This window comes from Carcharhinus amblyrhynchos, chromosome 28, assembly GCF_965287045.1.
Source record: "Carcharhinus amblyrhynchos chromosome 28, sCarAmb.v2.hapA, whole genome shotgun sequence".
NCBI lineage: Eukaryota > Metazoa > Chordata > Chondrichthyes > Carcharhiniformes > Carcharhinidae > Carcharhinus > Carcharhinus amblyrhynchos.
The window spans coordinates 28,459,026-28,484,089 of NC_137351.1; the positions used below are offsets into that span (position 1 = coordinate 28,459,026).

A 25,064-nucleotide genomic window follows, 5' to 3' on the forward strand; every position below is an offset into this window, starting at 1 on the left:
TTTCCGGCTGTACTCGCCCACAAGGCTGGAAATTCAGGCCCAAAGTGGACCTTTCCATGGTTTGCCGAATTTTCAGTTCTGCCCACTACGATCCCTGCGGCAGTGGGACGGTAAAATTCTGCCCAAAATCTTTTGGAGGGGCCTAAAGACCCTTAAGGGTGCTTAGCCTGACCTTGAGAAAGCACCTCCAATCCTGGTCACAAACTGATTATGATGGAGCCAATTTTAGCTCTTTAGAAAGATTGCAATCTCCGAAGCTTATTTAAATAAAAGATACATTCACAATCTCATGATCAAATGTATATTGCTTTATCATCTTCTTAACTACACTTTGCAACAACATACACACACACACACACACACGGGACAGAATAACTCCCAAGTTTCCAGTGTGTGTTATAGCCTGCCCAGCCTGTGGGCTGACAGCTGGGTGATGTGCTGACGTTAGGGGTATGGAGAGCTGCCCACAACCAAAGCTGGAATGTGATTGTGCACCGGGATCGGAGCCAGCAGCAGCCTCTTGGGTGCACACAATCTCCATCCCCACCAGAGAAACGGTCCCCAGCACAACTGCGGCGCTTCCATCATTATTAACACCGCAATTATTCTGCTGCTTGAAGCTGAGGGGGAGAGAGACAGAGGAAGTTGCAACTCTTTCTGAAAGAGACTTCCCTTTCGTATAACCCTGACAGGAGCCGGAGTGAGAGAAGGCACTGGAGTTCCGCATTACTAATTTGCAGCTCTGGACTTTCGTGAAATAACAAAGCGACGGCTAATAATAACCACAATTGCTACAGCGGCTACAAGATGACTGCTTCCTCTGCCACCAGGGTCTTTGTGTTGTCACTTGTGTCAATTCCAGTAACCTCCCTGTTTAATTTCTTCTTCCCAAACAGCAGGTAAGTCAGCCCTGCTTTATATAGATAAAATGTGCCCATGTGCTGTGTTGAAGTGCAGTAAAAATTGGGGGAGGCTTTACTGTTGTTCAAAGTCTGTTAAAGTCACGGGTGCGGGAAGGGCAAACGCTTAAGTTGCTCTACAACATTGTTCCGAGGCAGCACTGAAAGCTCACACAGCGGCTGTTCGCCCATGGCCATCTGGACTGGCATTTGTAATGTGTTCCATTAACTAACACATTGGGCCAAAATAAACTTGTTTTGTATTTTCTTTTGAATAAAGCAACTTCTATTTTTTTTAAGAAAATCTGATTAGTCTGTAAAAGAATCTCTGCAGTACAAAAAGAGGACACTTGACCCATCAAGTCTGTACTGACCGCAATCCCATTGAGACCCATAACCCTGCCAATCCCCCTGACGCTAAGGGGCAATTTTAGCATGGTCAATCAACCTGACTCGCACAGCTTTGGATTGTGGGAGGAAAGCGGAGCACCTGGAGGAAACCCACACAGACACGGGGAGAATGTGCAAACTCCGCACAGTGACCCGAGGCCGGAATTGAACCCAGGTGCCTGGTGCGGCGAGGCAGTAGTGCTAATCACTGTGCTGCCCATTGGGTGCAGACCAATATAGCAGGAGCAATGTGACAAACACACCTATATCTGGATTATTCTATCATTAGCATGATGCTATTTTTCATTCTCTGAAGGGCTGTTATCCTTCAGAGAGTGAAGTGTTTGTGTTTCACACTTGACCAACTCCTGCAATGTAATATCGCTGCTGTAACAGCCTGTATCAAACATATAGCATATTTATGTTGTAATCATATCACTAACTTCATTCTGGTTAAGTGTGGCATTTGAATTCCATCATTGTTATAAAAACTCTGCATCAGTAATTCCCCCTCCTCCCTCCTCCCATCGCTCCCCCCCCCCCTCCCCCGCCTCATCCAACCCCAGTTTCTAGAGCCCTCTCTATTCTGGTTCCCTTCTTGCATGGGAGGTAAAAGCACAAGGGTGAGTCCTCCCTCATGCCCAGAACATTATTAATCCCCTGACCAAACTCAGGGGATTGTAGATTGTCTGCTCATCATTATTTCACTGGCGTGTGTGTGGGATTTTGCTGTGTAAATTGGCTGCTCCTCCCTCCTCCGCCCCCTATTTCCTACATCACGACAGTAAATATCCACTTCAGAAGTATTTCGTTGAGCTGTGGGAAGTGCCACATAAATCTCTCCGTGCATTCCAAAACCCTTTTTTTCTCCAGTGTTATCCCAGTTTGATGTTTAAAAATTGGTGCCCCCCCCCCTTCCCCCAAGTACACCGGTTTCCCCCACCGTCCAAAACGGGGTGCTGGTTAGATGCATTGGCCATGCTAAATTCTCCCTCAGAGTACCTGGACATTGCCGACTAGGGGATTTTCACAGTAACTTCATTGTTAATGTAAGCTTACTTGAGACACAATAAAAAACAACTTTCCCTTTAACCTGGTTTCTCAAAGCTACCTTTTTGACCAAACTGTTTATCACTTGTCCCTTGTGGTATGTGGTTTAATATAAAGGCATGGCCTTCAGAACACTATCAGACAGACAGCTGAAGGAGAAAAACATGATGTTCAAATTCAGTTGTTGAAGAACGTGGAAGTTCAAGTGTGGAGAGTTGAATTCATTTCACATTAATCCGTAAACATAGTCCAGTAGACTAAGGAAAAGGAAACAGGATTACATCATTGATTACACAAGCTTGCCTCTAATTCCGTTGGCACTCCATGACATTCAGTGCAGTACCGAGCAAGTGCTTCATTATCAAAGGTACACCACAACGATCATTATTTGTTGTGGTACAATTCCAAGCAGAAGGTTAGCATAATATCTGAACTGATCCTCAGTTGTCATGTTGTATGATAACCAGTAGCGAGGAGTAAGTTTGGAACCAAAAGGTCACTGCATGTTGGGATGCATGAAGCAACATAAAATATGTTGTAGATAATTATGTTGCCCTTTATCATAGAGTCCTACAGTGCATAAGGAGGCCATTTAGCCCATTGAATCTGCACTGACCACAATTCCATGCAGGCCCTATCCTCATAACCCCACACACTTACTTTAGCTAACCCCTCCGACACTAAGAGGCAATTTAGCATGGCCAACCCACCTAACCCGCACATTTTTGGACTGTGGGAGCACCCAGAGTAAACCACACAGATAGTGACCCAAGCCGGGAATCGAACCCAGGTCCCTGGCGCTGTGAGACAGCAGTGCTAACCACTGTGCCATCCTTTTGTTGTGGGTGGGTTTAGCTCACTTGGTTGGACAGCTGATTGATGGTGCGGAGCAACACCAACAGTATGGGTTCAGTTCACTCGTTGAGGTTATTCATGAAGGCCCTGCTTTCTCAACCTTACTCTTCACCTGAGATGTGTTGATCCTCAGGTTAAATTGCCATCGGTCAGCTCTCCCCACTTTGAGTAAGTGTATGAGCCTGTCATCTGGGATTATAGAGACTATGGGATTTTTCCAAGAAAGCACTTCGAGATATTGTATTATGTATGAATGCAAGTTATTGTTTATTGTCTTAAAAAAATGCCAAGGATGAATATTCCCAGCCATTCACCTGCTGCATTGCTCTAATTTTGGCAAAACACTACCATGGCACGAGTACAAGACAATATATCTAAATTTAATGTCAACACGGTATGAAAAGCATTGGGAAAATTCCTAGTCTCAGTTTTGTGATGGAAAGAGTTCAGTCATTGTATAACCGGTGTACATATGAACAGGATTAGGCCATTCAGCCCATTGAGTCTGCTTGCCATTTAGCATGATCATGGCTGATCAACCACTTCAGTACCTTTTTAATACACTATCCACCTATCCCGTTATGTCATTGGTGTTTAGATATCTATCAATCACTGTTTCAAACATGCTCCAATGAACTTCCACAACTCTCTGGGGTGGAGAATTCCAAAGATTCACAACCCTCTGAATAAAAATATTTATCCCCGTCTCTTCTCCCTTACTTTGAAATTGTATCCCCGGTTCTAGATTCTTAAACCAAGGGAAGCGTCTTACCTGCATCTACCCTATCTATTCCTTTAAGTATTTTGTAAGTTGCAATAAGATCACCTCTCATTCTTCAAAACCCTAGAGATTGCAATCCCAGTTTACTCAATCTCTCTCCATAGGGCAGTACTGGCATCCTTAGCACAAGTCTGAATAACCTTTGTTGCACTCTCTCTATGGCAATAATATCCTCCGTAAGGTAACAGAACTGCACACACTATTCCAGATGTGTTCTAATCAAGGTTCGATGTAATTGGAACAAGCCTTCGCTACCCCTGTATTCAAACCTTCTTGCAATAAAGGCCACCATGCTATTAGTCTTCCTAACCTGCATGTTAGCTTTCAGTGACTTATTGGCGAGGATATCCAGGTCCCTTCGTATATCTACACTTTCTCATCCCTCAGCATTTAAGAAATATATTGCACACCCGTCCCTCCAACAGGCGGCATGGTAGCACAGTGGTTAGCATTGCTGCTGCTGCTTCACAGCTCCAGGGACCTGGGATCGATTCCCGGCTTGGGTCACTGTCTGTGTGGAGTTTGCACGTTCTCCTTGTGTCTGTGTGGGTTTCCTCTGGGTGCTCCGGTTTCCTCCCACAGTCCAAAGATGCGTGGGTTAGGCTGATTGGCCATGCTAAAATTGCCCCTTAGTGTCCTGAGATGTGTAGGTTAGAGGGATTAGCAGGTAAATGTGTGGGGATATGGGGGTAGGGCCTGGGAGGGATTGTGGTCGGTGCAGACTTGATGGGCCGAAGGGCCTGTTTCTGCACTGTAGGGTTCTATGTTCAAAGTGGATTACCTCACATTTTTCCATATTATATAACATCTGCCGTGTTTTTGCCCACTCACCAATCTAGCTAAATCCTCTTGAAGCCACCTTGCATTGTCTTCATGACATACATGCCCGCCTAGATTTTATCATCCACAAAATGGAAATATTACATTTATTACATCCAAATCATTAATATATATTGTGAACACTGGGGCCCATGTACTAAACCTTGTGATGTAAAAAGGAAACTTTTGACTAAGAGAAATGTGGATCTATTACAGGCAGAATCTGGAGAATTTACATTGGAGAACAGAGAAATAGATGACATGAATAGATTGACATGTTGACAAGAATAGGTGACATCCCACAGTCCGAAAGATGTGCAGGTTAAGTACATTGTCCATACTAAGTTCTCCCTGAGTGTACCCAAACAGGCACCAGAGTGTGGTGACTTGGGGATTTTCATAGAAACTTCATTGCGGTGTTAATGTAGGCCTACTTGTGACTATTAAATAAACTTTACTTTAAATGGCAGAGAAGCTAAATGATTACTTTGTCTGTCATCGCTGTGGAAAATACAGGAAATCCCCTAGAACTAGAGATCCAAAGAACCTGGGGGAATGAGAAACTGAAGGAAGTTAGTGTTAGTAAGCAGGTTTTATCGGAGAAGTTAATGCGACTGAAGGTCGATACGACTCTGGAACCTTGGCCAGAATTCTCTGGTCTTGCACCTCCCAGTGTGGCTGCCAGCGAGAACGAAGAATTTTTGTCCTCGGCCAAATCTCCATTCCTTACAGCAGGACTGGAAAATCCCAGCCGCGAGCGCGGTGGGAAAATTCCAGCCCTGATATTCTACATCCCAGAGTGTTGAAAGAGGTTACTATAGAGATAATGGATGCTTTGGTGATCATCTTCTTAAATTCTACAAATTGTGGATTGGTTCCCACTCATCACAGCCGACTAATACAGGAATGATCTGTTTATTTTTAGTCTGTTTTCTGCCTGGTCATCAATTCTTAATCCAGTCTCCTATCCCATTTTACTAACCAACATCTTGTGGAAGAAGTTATCAAAAGCCATCTGAAAATCCAAGTACACTATGTCCACCTTTATCAATTCTGTTAATAACATCCTCAAAAAGCTCTAATGGGTTTGTCAAACATGATTTTCCATTCATAAATCCATGTTGACTCTGCCCAATGAGATCATCATTATCCGTTTATCACATCCTTTACAATTGATTCTAATGTTCTCCCTGTCACTGATGTAAGGCTAACTGGCTAAAAACATAGAACAGTACAGCACATTTCCAAACCCAAGATCAAGCCATCCCACTCCCCATCACTCCATGTGCCTATCCAATAACCGCTTGAGTTCCTAAAGTGTCCGACGACACTATCACAGCAGGCAGTCTATTCCACACCCCAACCATTCTCTGAATAAAGAATCTAACTTGGACGTCCCTCCTATTATCTCCGACCATGAACCTTATAGTTATGCCCTCTAGTAACAGCGACATTCACCCAAGGAAATAGACTCTGCAGGTCCACTCTATCTATCCCCCTCATCATCTTATAAACCTCTAAGTCGCCTCTCATCCTCCTCCACTGTAGTTTCCTGTTTACTAAATCACTCCCTTCTTAAATGGCAGGGTGACATTTAATACCCTCCAATCTGCAGGAACTAATCCACAATTTATAGAATTTAGGAAGATGATCACCAATGCATCCGTTATCTCTATAGCAACCTCTTTCAACACTCTGGGATGTAGCATATCAGGGCTAGAATTTTCCCACCTCGCTCACGGCTGGGATTCTCCAGTCCCGCTGTAGGGAATGGAGATTTGGCTGAGCACAAAAATTCTTCATTCTTGCTGGCAGCCACAGTGGGACATGCAAGACCAGAGAATTCTGGCCAAGGTTCCAGAGTCGTATCGATCTTCAGTCGCTTAATTTCTCCGATAAAACCTGCTTATTAACACTAACTTCCTTCAGTTTCTCATTTCCCCCTGGTTCTTTGGATCTCTAGTTCTGGGGGCTTTCCTGTATTTTCCACAGCGATGACAGACACAAAGTGAATAATTTAGCTTCTTTGCCTTTAAAGTAAAGTTTATTTAATAGTCACAAGTAGGCTTACATTAACACCGCAATGAAGTTTCTATGAAAATCCCCAAGTCGCCACAGTCTGGTGCCTGTTTGGGTACACTCAGGGAGAACCTAGTATGGCCAATGCACTTAACCAGCGTGTCTTTCGGACTGCGGGATGTCACCTATTATATTCAAAATGGCGATCTATTCATGTCATCTATTTCTCTATTCCCCAGTGTAAATTCTCCAGACCAACATTTCTCTTAGCCAAAAGTTTCCCTTTCACATAATTATAGAAGCTTTTACAATCTGCTTTTTGCTGGTTTACGTTCATATTCTACTCCCCCTTTCATCATCAGACTCTTGATCCTCCTTTGCTGTATTCGGCAATCGTTCCAATCCTCAGGTTTATTACAATGTCAGACAACTTTATCGTCCTTTTCTTTAACTATTATACAATCCTTAACTTCTTTTGTTAGTCGCAATAGACTGAAGTTTATTTTTAGGTTTTTGCGCCTTGAAGGAATGTATAATTGCTGTAAACTGTGTAATAATTCTTTAATTAAGTTGCCTTACCTTTTTGGTGTATCTTCCCATTCCACCTCAGCTAATTTACCTCTCAAGTTTACCACTCTGGCTGAACCGTCTCACTTTCAAACATAATGTAAAATTCTATCGTATTGTGGTCACTCATCCCTAAAGGTTCTTTTTACAAGAAGCTTATATGTTAGCCCTCTCTTCTTACATAATGTTAGATCTAAACTAGCCTGCTTTCTAGTCAGCCCCTCAATGTACTGCTCGAGAAAACCATTCCCAACGCACTCCCTGTGGGAAGATATGTAGAAAGAGAACAAAGAAAAGTACAATACAAACAAGGCCCTTCGGCCCTCCAACCCTGTGGCAATCATGATGCCCTAACTAAACTAAAAAAAACCCCTTTTTCCCTTATTTGTCTGTATCCCTCTATTTCCGCCCATCTAGATGCCTCTTCAATGTTGCTAACGTGCTTGCTTCCACCCACCTCCTCTGGCAGCACATTCCAGACACCTACCACACTCTGTGTGAAAAACTTCCCCTGTGCATCTCCCTTAAACTTTCCCTCTCTCACCTTGAACCTGTGCTCCCTTGTAATTGACACGTCCACCCTGGGAAAGAGCCTCTGACTATCCACCCCGTGTATGCTCTCAACGATCCTAGTTTTATTCAACCTCTCCTTGTAGTCAACGCACTCGGGACCAGGCAACATCCTGGCCTACCTTCTTTGCACTCTCTCCAAAGCTTCCACATCCTTCTGGTAGTGTGGCAACCGGAGCTGCATGCCATACTCCAGATGTGGAAGTTGTACTTTAAGTTGATCCTGCACTTTATTTTTGAGAGCTGTTTATTTTCACATAAATACTTTGGCTCAGACCTTCCGGTCTTCAGATGGTTGGAGGCCTGTTGTTAGACTCAAGATTGTCTTGGGACCCCATAGAAGTTTAGCCGGTGTTGACTTCTGTGAGAATTCCCCAGGAAGTTTGAACTTTTGATAGGCAATTATCCTGCTTTACAGGACATACTACAGAAGTCTCCTGTCTCTGAGATATTGGACATTTCTGACGCACTTACCTGGATAGTTACCCAGGAAATGCGAGACAGAAATCAAACTGTTGGGTAATTGTACATTGAACCCCGAATTGCTCTACTCCCCTCCTGACTTCCTCCTTGACCCATTTGACAGTCCCTGACCCCCGGAGGTGATTGAAGCCACTGGGTGGTCGGGTATGTGGTTGGCACTTTCCCCAACGCCCTTTCTGAGATTTACAGTGTTTGCAAGTTGGTTCCAATATTGCCATAATTACTGCAGTTCAAATGTACTCCCATTGGCTGTGAAGTGCATTTATATATCAGAAACGTAATGGCAGCCTTGTTATTGCAAATATAAAGTTTATAAAAGTTTGTTATATTTCGGGACATGTCTTTAATGTCAGATAAAGTGGAAGAATGAAGGCCTATTTTGAGTTCTGCTCAACAATAAGCTTGGATAGTCTTGTTGTTGAAAGTTAAAGTCGGGAGGGGGGGGGGCGCAGTTTGTTTTACTGGGAAGAAGATGCATGATATTCCTACCTCTAAACAATGACCAGAGGAACTGTGCTGATGATAGAGAGACCGTGAGTCTCCAAGTCCCAGGGAGGTGTTAGGATTGTCTGGTTTATAAATGGCTGTACTTTAAACTGTCTGCTTAATTCCAAGATAAGTTTAAGTTGGGGGTTTAGGGGATAGTTAATTGGCATTTGTACCTGGATACAAGGCCTGTGTGGTTCATGTTGCTATAGTGAGGGGAAGAATCCTTAGGAAGCCATTGTAGGATTGAATTGCAGGTTTTTCTAAAAATAAAATGACTGAATCTTACGGACAGGGTCAGTCTGCAATAATCAAGAGAAAAGAGAGCAGAGAGATAGAGGTATCCAGTGTCTATTGTTCACCACTCAGGACAGGGCTGGTGCCTGGATTGAAGAGACTGATTTCACAAGGATTTAAGCAAAGCTGGAGATTTGCCTAAGGTTGGCTAGATGGGAGGAACTCCAATTCGTCCCTCACCATTCTGGGATTAGAAGTTATCAGACTGGAAAAGGTAGAGAAAGGAAGCCAGTCCTCTAGAGCTAAGATCCGCTTTGAACTGGTTTCAGAAGAATGAAATGTCAATTTAAGAGACAGAATAAGGTAAAGATCTCCCTTGGTCATTATAGTCATTTAAAATATTAAACGAGTGATCTTTTCTATAATTTAGAGTATAGGTTGCCTACTGAAATAGTGATTAATCAGTGTTGCTAAGAGTTTGTTACAGTGACAGTCATAAAACTTGATTTCAGCCATTTATTGGCAGTTAATTTCATAGAATCTCTATAGTACAGAAGGAGGCCATTCAGCCCATCAAGTCTGCATCCAGGCCCTATTCTTGTAACCCTCATTTACCTTGTTAATCCCCCTGACACTAGGGTGAATTTAGCATGGCCAATCAAACTAACCTGCACGTCTTTCAGATTGTGGGAGGAAACCCACACGGACACGGGGAGAATGTGCAAACTCCACACAGACGGTGACCCAAGGCTAAAATTGAACCTGGGTCCCTGGCGCTGTGAGGCAGCAGTGCCAACCACTGTGCTGCACCTAAATTTCTTATCAAAGGTTATCTGCCTTTATGGGGATCACAACATTGGGTCACATTTCCTCATTCAATTCAACTTTTCTGTGGCTGTTCTTAAGGGCTGTTAATTATGAAGGCTTTCTTCATTTAGAATGTATAATTTTAGCCATATAGACTTGATCCATAATCATATGGTGGTACAGTGGTTCGCACTGCTGCCTTAGAGCGCCAAGGGCCTGGGTACGATTCCCAGCTTGGGTCACTGTGTGTGCAGAGTTTGCGTGTTCTCTGTGTGGGTTTTCTCCCACATTTCTAAGGACGTGCTGCTTAGGGCGCATTGACCATGTTAAATTGCCCCATATTGTGTCAGGGAGCTTAGCAGAGTAAATACATGGGGTTACTGGGATTGAGTCTGGATGGGATTGTTGCTGGTGCAGGCTCGATGAACCGAGTGGTCTCCTTCTGCTCTGTAGAGATCCTAAGAGTAACGGTTAGAATGTGGAACTTGCTATCAGAAGAATTGCTGGGACAAATAACATAGGAACATTTAAAGGAAAGTTAAGTTGAACATATGGGGAAGAAAGGAATAGACAATTATGCTGATAGAGGTTGGAACAGTCCTGTGAAGCTTGAGCACAAATATGGTTCCCTAGGTCTGAGTGGCCTGCGGTAGATTCTGTTAAATTCTATGTAACACCATAATATAACTGAAATAGTGATTGATCAGTGTTGCTTAGAGTTTGTTACAGTGACAGTCATAAAACTTGAGTCTTGTTTTCAGCCATTTATTGGCAATTAAGTTCATAGAATCCCTATAGTACAGAAGGAGGCCATTCAGCCCGTCGAGTCTGCATCCAAACCCTATTCTCGTACCCCTCATTTACCCTGTTAATCCCCCTGACACTAGGGTGAATTTAGCATGGCCAATCAACCTAATCCGCACGTCTTTTGGACCGTGGGAGGAAACCGGAGAAAACCCACACAAACATGGGGAACGTGCAAACTCCACACAGACAGTGACTGAGGCTAGAATTTTACCATAGGCACCGTGCTTTCAATGCCTAGGCCTGTAACTCTGGAATCCCCTCTCTGAAGCTTCCTTCCTCAATTACTATCTTTTCAACTCTTAAGATGCTCCTTAAATCCTACCTCTTTGATCCCACTTTGTCCGAATATCTGCCTCCGTGACTTGGCGTCAGACTGTATCACACTCCTGGGATGTTTTGCTGTAATGAAGTCACAATATAAATGTGAGTTGTCGAATGACATTGAGTTTTTGTTTCTCTAACAAAGGTCAAACTCTTTAAGGAAAATGTCAAATAAAACAAAACTTTTGTTTAAAATTGGCTGACATTGATTTTTTTTTTGGCAGCCCCTGGACAATCCTTCTTGTTGCGTTGCTGGTCTTGATATCGGTTGCAATAATTGCATTTTTTCTGGTAAGAAAGAAACCACCGAAGGATGCTTTATTCTACGGTGAGTTTTGCCGTATCGCGGTGAATGTAATTGAACGCAAATCCAATTGATTTGTCTGATTTATACCTTGAGAAAACCCTGAGATAGATCCCATTGTAATTATACACTATTTCCTTCATGGTTAGTTTATGCAGTGTTTGCATTTACCAGCGTGGTGGACCTTATTATAGGACTTGAACAAGATGGACTCATCGATGGATTCATGACTCATTACTTAAAAGAGGTAAGCAAAGACAGTGTGAATCCGCTGTAAAAGGATTTGGGGTGAATTTTAAAGTTCATTCATTAGTATCACAAGAAGGCTTGCATTAACACTGCAATGAAGTTGCTGTGAAATTCGCCTAGTCGCCACACTCCTGTGCAGTGAGGGAGAATTCGGCATGGCCAATGCACCTTTCAGACTGTGGGAGGAAACCGGACCACACCCCACACAGACACGGGAAGAACGTGCAAACTCCGCACAGACAGTAACCCAAGTTGGAATTGAACCCGGGTCCCTGCCACTGAAGCAGCAGTGCTAACCATCGTGCCACCCTGACTATGACATACATGTTTAGATATCTCTCCTGAACATACAAGAACACAAAGCCCAACAGTTAGGAGCAGGAGTGAGTCATTTTGCCCATCATGGCATTCGATAACACGTTAGTTGATCTAATTCTGACCTCAACTTCACTTTCCTGTCTATCCCCCAACACCGTTAACTCTCTCTTATTGGTCAAATCCATCTAACTCAACCTTTAATGACCCAGGAAGAGATACCCACCGATTAATTACCCAATGATAGAATTATTGCTCTTTGCCTCAGTTTTAAATGGAAGATCCCTAATTTTTAAATTGTGGCCTCTAGTTCTTGACTACCTCCATTGCTATCTTCTCAACATTCCAGCCTGTTGAGTCTTCTCAGAATCTTGTATTTTTCAATAGATCACCTCTCATTTTTCTAAGTTCTAAGGGGTACAGGCCTAATCTGCTCAACCTACTTGAAAACAAAAACAACAAATATATTTCCTAAAGTCAAAATGACCCTTAGACATTGGGGAATAGATGTTTCTTCACTGGTAGGTTGAGTCAAAAAGGATCCTATGGAAGCACTACTTTGGGAGTGGTGACTAGTATAACGGAGACGAAATTTAAGAAAGCAAAATTGGTCACTTGGTAATGTAAAATATTGAATATTGCTGAAAAAGTAACATGCTGTTGAATCTTTTCATTTTGCACTCTCAAAGGGAAAAACAATTTATACTGCTTGGAAGATGGGGTGCTGATTGGTTGGCAAGTGGGATAACTGGATAGGAATTCTGCAGTCTCATATGCCCCACTACTGCTGCCAGTAAAAGCACAGAATTTGGTGCTCAGCCAAATTTCCACTCACAGCAGCGGAACTGGAGAGTCCCAGACGTGGACGGGGTTGGAGAATTCTGGTTTCATCTCTAGTGCATTTCCAGTCTTGGAGTGCATGTAGTCGGAGAATCCCACCCAAAGCCTCATCCAATCAAAGTCCACTTGCCAACCACTCAGCACCCCTTTTGTCAGACAGTATAAATTGTTCTTCCATTTAGCTGTCCTGAGCAGTGCAAGACAAAAAACTTTGACAGCTTGTCTCTTTTTTTTCAGCAATGCTAAAATAAAATTACTTGTAATTGTGTGCAGAAGTCATGTATAGTTCTCCCTATTTTCCCTACTTAAACTGTATTCAATGTCTCAGTTAAGTAGAATTATCTCAAGTTGTAGAAATAAGCATTTTTCCAATGCTGAGAGGCACCAACTATCAGACTTCCTTTTGCTCACTGATTCTAGACAGAGATAAGTTGCGTTTATTTTATCCTTCGAATAACCTTGGGTGCAGATTGCCTTTGTGCTATTTTTAGTGACATTATAAACCAGTGCATTAAGATTACATCTATTATTCTGCCAGAGATAATGAATGGAAGAAACCCTTCCTTATTTTTCAAGCTCTGTCAGACAGGTAGGATTTAAGAAGGTTTTCTTTTGAAAGGGGATAGAGGGGGTTTTAGGGATTCTACAGACTGGGGTCTCAGTGGTGGGGGACAGGGATACACAGATCAAAGGGAGGGAGCATTTTGGACGGGGTGGTTACAAATACATAAGTCCACTTCACTTATTTAGCAAATACAAAATCCCTCAGCCAAGCAATTTCTTCTGGTGCTGCTGTGAGTGCAGAAAGGCCTCCACTGAGTCTGTGGATTAGACACTTTCTATGACGTGGTGTATAGTTTGCCCTCTCCTACAGGCACATAGAGGGCTGGCACTAATGCCCTCTGTGGAGGTTGGCCGAGCTGTGGCCAATCCTGACCCTGTTGAGGGTGGACCACTCTTTCCTTGGAAGGTTGAAACCTGGCAGCTGTTGGGTTGGGTTGGGTTTGAGACCAGGTATTTGGTTGTCGATTCCAGTGATTCCCCTTCATTTGCTAGGTGGGAGTTGCGCTGAAGTCCCATGTGAGCGATTTTTCCAGAATGGCTTTCTTGATTGGTGTCTTGGGTGGGCCAAATAGATCAGCATGCAGTGGCAGGTCAGGGGAAGGGGGCATTGTGAACTTTCCTCATTTTGTGGGTTATTGCAAGTCAGCGGATATGTGGGACAGGGAGCCATGGGGGTGGTGTTGAGCATAGTGTTCCATAGAAACATACAGAAATTAGAAGCAGGAGGAGGCTATTTGGCCCTTCAAGCCTGCGCCGCCATTCATTATGATCATGGCCGACCATCGAATTCAGTATCCTGATCCCCCAGTAATGGTACACATGGTAGCATTTAGCTAGGTGATAATTCTGCGTGTGCATGCGTGCGTGCGATGATTTTGACCAAACAGGGGCGCGCTATTCTGCCACCGAGTATGAGGGTACAAGTGCTGAGTACCAGGCCATGAAGTGATCTAATTCTGAGTGAAAGAATTTGTAAACTTAACACTTCCACTGCCCTTCTCCATCTCTATCTCCCTTTGTCTCTTTCTCACCATTTTTATGCCCATCGAACCCCTGTCCATTTTGCCCACTTATCTCTCAGTCTCCTTCAATCTCTGAGCCCCAGTTTCCCTGCTAGAGAGAATTACGTGTTGATCTGTTGAACTGGATACAGTTATGTTCAGACACGGTGCGGCAGCTTGAGCCTAGTGTTTATAGGGAGAGCTGTTCTCTTCACAATGGTCTTAGTAAACCCTAGTATTAGATGTTTGGAACAGCATGGAATCCAGCAACAGCAAACGAGGGGTTAAAGTTACAGCCATGATCTTATTGAATGGCACAGCAGGCTCGAGGGCCGAATGGCCTAATCCTGCTCCTAATCATATGTTTGTAAACTGTTTATTATCGATAGGTTCATGACAATTGCATTTGAATATCAATATTCATTATCATAGAAATTATTATCATGTAACAAGATAACACAGGTCCAGCTCCTGGTCCTATCTGTGTGGAGTTTGCGCCTTATCCCCACGTCTGCGTGTGTTTCCTCCAGATGCTCCGGTTTAAAGTTTATTTATTAGTGTCACGAGTAGGCTCCCATTGAGACTGCAATGGAGTTACTGTGAAAACTTCCCCCTGCTGCCACACTCCACCTGTTCAGGTGCACTAGGGAGGGAGAATTTAGCCTGGCCGATGCACTTCAACACAGCTTTCAGAGTGCGGAAGGAAACTGGAGCACCCAGAGGAAACCCACATAGGCACAGGGAGAGCATGCAGACTCTACACAGACAATGACCCAAACATAGAACCCAGGTCCTTGGCACTGTGAGGCAGCAGTGCTAACCACTGTACCACCATGCCGCCCCTCCTGTTTCCTCCCACAGTCCGAAGATGGATAGGGTCGTAAAGAGTGCTTTTGGTACATTGGCCTTTATAAATCGGAGTATCGAGAATAAAAGTTGGAGTGTTAAGGTGAGGTTGTATAAGGCATTGGTGAGGCTGAATTTAGAGCATTGTGTACAGTTTTGGTCACCTAGTTACAGGGAGGATGTAAATAAGGTTGAAAGAGTGCAGAGAATGTTCACAAGGATGTTGCTGGGACTTGAGAAGCTGAGTTACAGAGAGAGATTGAATAGGTTCGGACTTTATTCTCTGGAGTGTAGAAGAATGAGGGGAGATTTGATAGAGGTGTATAAGATTTTGGTGGGTATAGATAGAGTGAATGCAAGCAGGCTTTTTCCACTGAGGCTAGGGGAGAAAAGAAACCAGAGGGCATGGGTTAAGGGTGAAAGGAGAAAAGTTTGAAGGGAATATCAGGGGGGGGCTTCTTCACGCAGAGAGTGGTGGGAGTGTGGAATGAGCTGCCGGATAAAGTGGTAAATGTGGGGTCACTTTTAACATTTTAAAAAAATCTTGGGCAGGTACATGGATTAGAGGGGTGTGGAGGGATATGGTCCAAGTGCAGGTCAGTGGGACTAGGCAAAAAATGGTTCAGCACAGACAAGAAGGGCCAAAAGGCCTGTTTCTGAGCTGTAAGTTATCTATGGTTCTATGTGCAGTTTAGGTTGATTGGCTGTGCTAAATTGTCCCTTAGTGTCAGGGGAATTAACAGTGTAATTATGTGGGACTACGGGGCTAGGATCTGAGTGGGATTGTTGTGGGTGCAGGCTCACAAAAGGTCACAAATGTAGCCCAATCCATCTCGCAAACCAGCCTCTCATCCATTGACTCTGTCTACATTCCCACTGCCTCGGCAAAACAGCCAGCATAATTAAGGATCTCAGGCAGCCCGGACATTCCCTCTTCCATCTTTCTCCATCGGGGAAAAAGATACAGGTTACGTATCAAGAACAGCTTTTTCTCTGCTGCTTTCAGACTTTTGAATGGACCTACCTTGCATTAAGTTGACCTTTTTCTACACCCTAGCTATGACTGTAACATTATATTCTGCACTCTCTCGTTTCCTTCTCAATGAATGGTATGCTTTGCCTGTACAGCACGCAAGAAACAATACTTTTCGCTGTATGCTAATACGTGTGATGATAATAAATCAAATCAAGTCAGTGGGCTGAATCTGCAGTGTAGGGATTCCTGTATGAATGTTATTAGCTAAATAGTTGAAGCAGATACAGAGTGACAGGGGAAAGTCAGGACAGTTTGATTTGTATAGGGTTGCTCCAGCAAAGCATTGGGACAAATGGCCTTCTTCTGATCTGGAGAAAACCTTATGGTTACTTTGAACTGAAGCATACTTTTGTTATTGAGACTTTTCAGTTTGAATTCGAGTCTGGAAAATAATAGTTCACTGTATCCACGTTTATTAAATCTTCTTCAGAAAATAAAAGCTGCAGTCAGGAGACGCTATCCTGAAGCTGAACTGGATTCGGTACTCATTAAACAGTTGATTCCGATCAGTTACATTGCTCTGATTTCATCTAGATGGTAGGCATGAAAGTTCAGCACCGCGTTTGCGGTTGAATTCTATGATAGGGGAATCATAGTTCAGCTCTGAAATGAGAAAATGGCTGGAGGCATTTATTAGGGGTAATGGTTCGTAGGAAATGAAAATAACAAAGTGACCTTTGAATGTTATTTTCAACGAGATTTGTAAATCGAGCAATATATTGATGCCAGCTCCCTCAACCAGGCACTGAGTTCCCATGAATGAGGGCCCCCTCTCACGCCCTCCCTTATGAGGCCTCAGGCACAGATACGTGGGAACACCACCGCCTGCTGGTTCCCCTCTAAACCACTCACCATCCTGACCTGGAAATCTATTGCTGTTCCTTTGCAGTTGCAAAACCCTGGAATTCTCTCCCTAGTGGCACTGTGGGTCAACCCACAGCACGTGGATTGCAGCGATTCAAGAAAGCACGGTAGCACAGTGGTTAGCACTGCTGCTTCACAGCTCCAGGGTCCTGGGTTCGATTCTCGGCTCGGGTCACTGTCTGTGTGGAGTTTGCACATTCTCCTCGTGTCTGTGTGGATTTCCCCCGGGTGCTCCGGCTTCCTCCCACAGTCCAAAGATGTGTGGGTTAGGTTGATTGGCCATGCTAAGAAATTGCCCCTTAGTGTCAGGGGGATTAACAAGGTAAATACAGGGGGTTACAGGCCCTGGGTGGGATTGTTGTTGGTGCAGGCTTGATGGTCTGAATGGCCTCCTGTAATGTAGAAATTCTATGTCCGATTCCCTTGTTATCAGATTTCTTAACACCTTGGTTCAGGACCAGCTGTCTTTCTGGAACAGGAATAAATAAATATAGAGGCATTCTCGGTCTGGCTTTCAAACACTTAATACTACGGATACTGGAATCTGAAACCAAAAGAGAAAAAGCTGGAAAATCTCAGCGGGTCTGGCAGCACCTGTAATGAGAGAAAAGAGCTGACGTTTCGAGTCCAGATGACCCTTTGTCAAAGCTTTGTCATGGGGCCATTTGGACTTGAAACGTCAGCTGTCCTCACAGTTGCTCAGTAAGAAGTCTCACCACAGGATTTTAACCTGGTCTTGTGAGACTTCTTACTGTGCTTACCCCAGTCCAACGCTGGCATCATGGCTCACAGATGCTGCCAGACCTGCTGAGATTTTCCAGCTTTTTGTCTTTTGGTTTCAAACACTTAAGTTGTTATTAATAAATTAATTTATTAACATTTTTTCAGCATGAGAAGGCCTTAAAGTTTCTTCGAATTTATGGACAGTGTTAAGTGTAAAGAAAAATTTTAATAATTTAAGCAATAAAGTCAGATGGTGACTGTTGTTTGACCTCTGTACTTACAATGGTTGCCCTTTTCTTTTGTTTGTACAGAGCGAACCTTACTTGAGTACAGGCCACGGCCATATGATTTGCTACTGGGATGGTTCAGCACATTATTTGATGTATCTCCTGATGGTTGCAGCTATCGCATGGGAGTAAGTTACATAGGCAATTTCTGCGTTAAAACAGAACACGATTGTCAATGTCCATCTGTGTAGCATGGTGTGTGAAGTAACACGTTGGGGAGGCAATTGCCCTGTGGTATTATCACTGGACTATTTAATCCAGAAACTCAACTAATGATCTGGGAACCTGGATTTGAATCCCACCATGGCAGATGGTGGAACTTGATTTCAATAAAAAATATCTGAAATTAAGAATTGACTGATGACCATGAAACCGTTGTTGGAAAAAGCCATCTGGTTCATTAGTGTAGGAAGTCTGCTGTCCTTATCTGGTCTGGCCTACAGTGACTCCAGGGCCACAGCAATGTGGTTGACTCACAACTGTCCTCTGAAATAGCCTAGCAAACCACTCGGTTCAAATTCAACTAGGGATGGGCGACACGCTGGCCAGCCAGTGACGCCTATGTCCCACAAATAAAAACAAACCTCACAATTCATGATTTTGAAACTAGGATATTATAATAGAGAAACCCATTCAATGAGTTTTCAATGAGCTAATCTGTTGTTATTAAGAGAGTCTCGTTAATTTGCTACATGTTTGCCTATTCTGAGAATATTAGGAATGGACAATAAATGTCAGCCTTGACCCAGGAGCCGCCATCCTGAGGTGGAACTGAAGATGGGTATTCTCCACTATCTGCAATCTAAACTCCATGTATTCTCCAATTATCACACCATTTTTCTAATTTCTTGAGTGTGAGCCTGAGGCAGGATGAAAAGATGAAAGCATTTTCCTTAAGACATCTTTAAGTTTATTTTCCATGGGATGTGGGCATTGCGGGCTTGGGTGGCATTTGTTGCCCATTCCTAATTGCCCTTAAGAAGGTGGTGGTGAGTTGCCTTCTCGAATTGCTGCAGTCCATGTGATGTAGGTACACTGACAGTTCTGTTAGGAAGGAAGTTCCAGGATTTTGACTCAGCCCCAGTGAAAGAACGGTGGTGATATGATTAGAAGTCGGGATTGGAGGGGAACTTGTAGGTGCTGGTGTTCCCATGCGTGCGCCCCTCTTAACCTTCTAGCCTTGGGTTTTGACATTGCTGTCACAGGAACGTTGATGTATTGCTGCAGTCATCTTGTAGACGATAAACACAGATGCTGCCACTGTGCATTGCTAATGGAGGAAGTGAATGTTTATGGCAGTGGGTAGGGTGCCATTGAAAGCAAGCTGTTTTGCTCTGGATGGTGCCGAGCTAACGTTTTTTTTTAAGGCTTATCTTATTGAAATGTTCTTGGTTTTTAAATCCAGACCTTTGTGCAGACTAATATGGCAGATCCAGGGATAATGGGAACTAAACTTCAAAAGGTATAATTACCATGCAGGCTTCTACTAATTAATGCACCTCTCTTAGTTCAGCCATCTGTTTTTGTTCAAAACCCTCTGCATGTCCTTCTTGGGTGCGGTGTGGAATATAAAGCAGACTTTGTTTACAGTTCGACCTGATTTGATGAAATGGTCAACATTGTGCTCGTCACAAAGTAAACCTATTAACAAGCTGCAATGGTAAATTTTATTAAGCCACAGTTAAACGTACTCAATCGAATGTTCTTGTTCTGCAACTCAGGGGAAATGCTCCTGTAAAATAGTGAAACATTTTCATTTTTCATCAGGTAGGTTTTGAAAAATTATCATTATAAAAGAATAACTGTTTTGCTCGCGGTTGTGCACAGACAATGGACTAATTCCATATTCCATGTAGGGATTATGGGGGTAGGGCCTGGGTGGATTGCAGACTCGATGGGCTGAAGGGCCTCTTTCTGCACTCTAGGGCTCTATGATTCTATTCTAATTCATATGTTCAAAATCATGAGAGTTTGGACAGAGTGGATGGGGGAAACTGTTCCCCCTTGCTAAAAGATAAGAGCGAGAGGGCACAGTTGTAAAAGTCTCAACACCAGGTTAATGTCCAACAGGTTTATTCAGTATCCAAGCATTCAGAGCACTGCTCCTTCATCAGTGAGTGGTTCAACATTGTGCTCATCACAAAGTAAACCTATTAACAAGCTGCAATGGTAAATTTTATTAATGATGTGGGTATGCCGGCGTTGGACTGGCGTAAACACAGTAAAAAGTCTGACAACACCAGGTTTTAGTCCAACCTATTTATTTGATAATATACTCGCAAGCTTTCGGGTTAGCCCCTTCGTCAGGTGAATGGAGAGTTCAGAACTCTCCATTCACCTGACAAAGGGGCTAACCCGAAAGCTTGCGAGTATATTATCAAATAAATAGGTTGGACTAAAACCTGGTGTTGTCAGACTTTTTACCAAATTTTATTAAGCCAGTGAGTGGTTCACCTGATGAAGGAGCAGTGCTCCGAAAGCTCGTGATTCCAAATAATCCTGTTGGACTTTAACCTGGTGTTGTGACACTTCTTACCGTGCCCACCCCAGTCCAACGCCGGCATCTCTACATCAAGAACGAGAGGGCACAGAGGTTTACAGGAATTTGTAAAAGAAGCAGATGTGATGTGAGAAAAAGCTTTTTCAGCAAGTACTCTAAGTCTGGAATGCATTGCCTGGAAGTACGGTGGAGGCAGGTTCAATTGAGACATTCATGAGGATGTTAGATGATTGTTTCCATTCAAGTAATGTGCAGGGATATGGGGAAAAGGCAGGGGAATGGCACTCAATCATAACTCTTGTTTGGAGAGCTGGTGCAGACATGATGGACCAAATGGCCTCCTGCATCATGACAACTCTGACGTTGAGTTAATTCAGGTAGAAACACAGAAACTAGAAGCAGGAATAGGTCATTCAGCCCTTTTGAGCCTGCTCCGCCATTCATTTTGATCATGGCTGATCATCAAACTCTATAGTATTTACTGCACTGCACAGTCCTTTTTGTAAAGAACATAAGAACATAAGAAATAGGAGCAGGAGTAGGCCATCTAGCCCTTCGAGCCTGCCCCGCCATTCAATAAGATCATGGCTGATCTGTCGTGGCTCAGTTCCACTTTCCCGCCCTCTCCCCATAACCCTTAATCCCCTCTCTTATCAAAAACCCATCAACCCGCGTCTTAAAAATATTTAGCAAGGCAGCCTCCACCACTTCAACGGGCAGAGAATTCCAGAGATTCACCACCCTTTGAGTGAAGAAGTTCCTCCTCAACTCCGTTCTAAACCGCCCCCCCTTTATCTTGAGGCTGTGCCCCCTAGTCCTACTGTCTTTTTTGAGCGGGAAGAGTCTCTCCACCTCTATCCTATCCATCCCATTCATCATCTTATACGTCTCAATGAGATCTCCCCTCATTCTTCTAAACTCTAACGAGTACAAGCCTAGTTTATTCAGCCTCTCCTCATAGTTCAACCCCCTCAACTCTGGCATCAGCCTAGTAAACCTCCTCTGCACTCCCTCCAAGGCCAAAATATCCTTGCGCAGGTGCGGCGCCCAAAACTGCACACAGTACTCCAGCTGCGGCCTCACCAATGCCCTATACAGCCGCAGCAAGACCTCCCTACTTTTATATTCAATCCCCCTCGCTATGAAGGTAAACAAAGGTTTGCTTGCATTGCCTTTCCAATTTTCCTCCCCTTGAACCTATATGTCTACCACATAAGAATATAAGAAATAGGAGCAGGAGTAGGCCATCTAGCCCTTCGAGCCTGCCCCGCCATTCAATAAGATCATGGCTGATCTGAAGTGGATCAGTTCCACTTTCCCGCTTTCTCCCCATAACCCTTAATTCCCCTGTTTATCAGAAACCCATCTACCCGTGACTTAAATATATTTAGCGAGGTAGCCTCCACCACTTCAACGGGCAGAGAATTCCAGAGATTCACCACCCTTTGAGTGAAGAAGTTCCTCCTCAACTCCGATCATTGATTCTACCAGTCATTGATTCACTCTGGGATGCAGTTCACGGATTTGCAATGTTTTGGTACTTTTTTAAAATATTTACTTACGGGAAATGGCCATCGCTGGCTGGGCCAGCGTTTATTGACCATCCCTAAATGCCCTCCATTTTGGAGAGGGCAGTTTGAGAGTCAACCACGTTGCTGTGGGTGTGGAATCACATGTAGGTCAGATCAGGTGAGAACGGCAGCTTTCCTTCTCTAAAGGGCATTAGTGAATCGGATGGGTTTTTATGCCAATCGACAACAGTTTCAAGATTAGACTTTTAATTCCAGACTTTTATTGAATTCAAATTTCACCGTCTGCCATGGTGAGATTCAAACTCGGGTCCCCAGAGCGTTATCCCGGGTCCCTGGATTACTAGTGACAATACCACAATCCCACTGCCTCCCCGTATAGTGTGAGTCTGGATGGTGAATTGAGTGATTTGACCATAGGTTATTCGCTTCGTTGTCGAATCTTGTTTGCAGATAATCTCTGTTACGCAGTTGATATAGCAATGGTAAATGCACAGCTTAATTAGGTGCTTAACAATGTAGAAATGGAGAGTCCCTATTTGATTTGCATTGCATTAAGTGAAATGGAATGGCTGGAGGGGAGATACCATTGGCTTCTTGGGCATTAATCTATTCAGTGCTGATTGCTATCAAGCCTCTTAGAAGTTTGTTTGGGTGCTACCATACAAGGCCATTTGGATTGAGAGCGGTTGTGACATTGCTTGTGTTAGAATAACAACCTGACACTTGCTGTCAAAGCTCATGACAGAGAACAGTCACTTTTCAGGGTAGGTGCTGAGAGGCTGTTTCCCCTTGTGGGACAGTCTAAGACCACCAGGCATAATCTCACAGTAAGGGGTTGCCCATCTAAGACAGAGATGAAGAGGAATTTTTTCTCTCAGGTTAGTGGGTGGCACAGTGGTTAGCACTGCTGTCGCACAGCACTAGGGACCTGGGTGCGATTCCCAGTTTGGGTCACTCTGTGTGTCTGCATGGGTTTCCTCAGGGTGAACAAAGAACAGAGAAAAGCCCTTTGGCCCTCCAAGCCTGCACCAACAATGCTGCCTGATTGAAATAAAACCTCCTCCCCTTCCGGGGACCATATCCCTCTATCCCCATCCTATTCATGTATTTGTCCAGACGGCCCTTAAAACTCACTATCTTCCACTACCTCCCCCCGGGCAACAAGTTTCAGGCACCCATCACCCTCTGTGTAAAGAAAAACTTACCTTGTACATCTCCTTTAAACCTTGCCCCTCGCACCTTGAACCTATGTCCCCTAGTAATTGACTCTTGCACCATGGGAAAAAGCTTCTGACTATCCACTCTGTCCACGCCCCTCATAATCTTGTAGACATCCACTAGCTCACCCCTCAACCTCCTTCGTTCCAGTGAGAACAAATCAAATTTCTCCAACCTCTCCTCACAGCTAATGCCCTCCATACCAGGCAACATCCTGATAAATCTTTCCTGTACCCTCTCCAAAGCCTCCACACCTTCCTGGTAGTGTGGCAACCAGAATTGAACACTATATCTCAAGTGCGGCCTAACTAAGATTCTATAAAGCTGTAACATGAGTTGTCAATTTTTAAATTCAATGCCCAGCCTATGAAGGCAAGCATGCCGTATGCCTTCTTGACTACCTTCTCCACTCCTGTTGCCATTTTCAGCGACCTGTGTACTGTACACCCAGATCCCTCTGCCTATCAATATCTTAAGAGTTCTGCCATATTTCGTATCTTTATCAGACTTTCCAAAATGCATTACTCCAGTTTTTGGTTCTACAGTCCAAAAGATGTGCTGGTTAGGTGCATTGGCCGTGCTAACTTCTCCCTTAGTGTGCCCAAACAGATGCTGGAGTGTGGCAACTAGGGGATTTTCACAGTAACTTCATTGCAGTGTTAATGTAAGCGTACTTGTGACACGAATAAACTTAAACTTTAAACTAGTGATTCTGTGGAATTCTTTACGACAGAAGACTGTAGAGGCTTGGTCATAAAGTAAATAGAAGGCTGAGACAGACATTTTTAATCAGGAAGGGTTATGGGGATAAGGCAGGAAAGTGGAGTTTAGGATTATCACACTAGATCAATCGTGATCTTGTTGAACAGCACAGCAGACTCGATGGGCCAAATGGCATACTTCTGCTCCTATGTCTAATGGTTTTACAGAGTGAGGCACTTGGGGAGCCTCAAATATAAGTTGGCACTTTTGGAAGAGAAAATATTCACAAGAACATAAGAAATAGGAGCAGGAGTAGGCCATCTGGCCCTTCGAGCCTGCCCCGCCATTCAATAAGATCATGGCTGATCTGTTGTGGCTCAGTTCCACTTCCTCTCTTTCTCCCCATAACCCTTAATTCCCCTGTCTATCAAAAACCTATCTACCCGTGACTTAAATATATTTAGCAAGGCAGCCTCCACTACTTCAACGGGCAAAGAATTCCAGAGATTCACCACCCTTTGAGTGAAGAAGTTCCTCCTCAACTCTGATCTAAACTGCGCCCCGCCACTCCCCCTACTTATCTTGAGGCTGTGCCCTCTAGTCCTGCTATCCTTTCTAAGTGGAAGAATCTCTCTACCTCTACCCTATCTATTCCCTTCATTATCTTATACGCCTCTATAAGATCCCCCCTCATCCTTCTGAACTCTAACGAGTACAGACTTAGTCTATTTAGTCTCTCTTCATAGTCCAACCCCCTCATCTCCGGTATCAGCCTAGTGAACCTCCTCTGCATTCCCTCCAAGGTCAATATATCCTTCCGCAAGTGCGGCGACCAAAACTGCACACAGTACTCCAGCTGCGGCCTCACCAGTACCCTGTACAGTTGCAGAAAGACCTCCCTACTTTTATATTCTATCCCCCTCGCTATAAAGGCCAACATCCCATTCGCCTTCTTGATCACCTGCTGCACCTGCAGACTGGGTTTTTGCGAC

General features: G+C 43.9%; 1 protein-coding gene across 1 annotated transcript in view; it reads left to right on the forward strand.

The window, feature by feature from the left end:
- Window positions 1-516: 516 nt before the first annotated feature.
- The window catches only part of LOC145359602 (transmembrane 6 superfamily member 1-like), a 58,980-nt gene continuing 34,432 nt past the window's right edge, over window positions 517-25,064 (forward strand). The window contains exons 1-4 of the mRNA XM_080214295.1: window positions 517-899; window positions 11,316-11,419; window positions 11,545-11,642; window positions 18,145-18,248. Of these exons, the coding sequence (XP_080070421.1) occupies window positions 808-899; window positions 11,316-11,419; window positions 11,545-11,642; window positions 18,145-18,248 (398 nt within the window). The 5' untranslated portion in view covers window positions 517-807. The remainder of the gene's footprint in view (window positions 900-11,315; window positions 11,420-11,544; window positions 11,643-18,144; window positions 18,249-25,064) is intronic.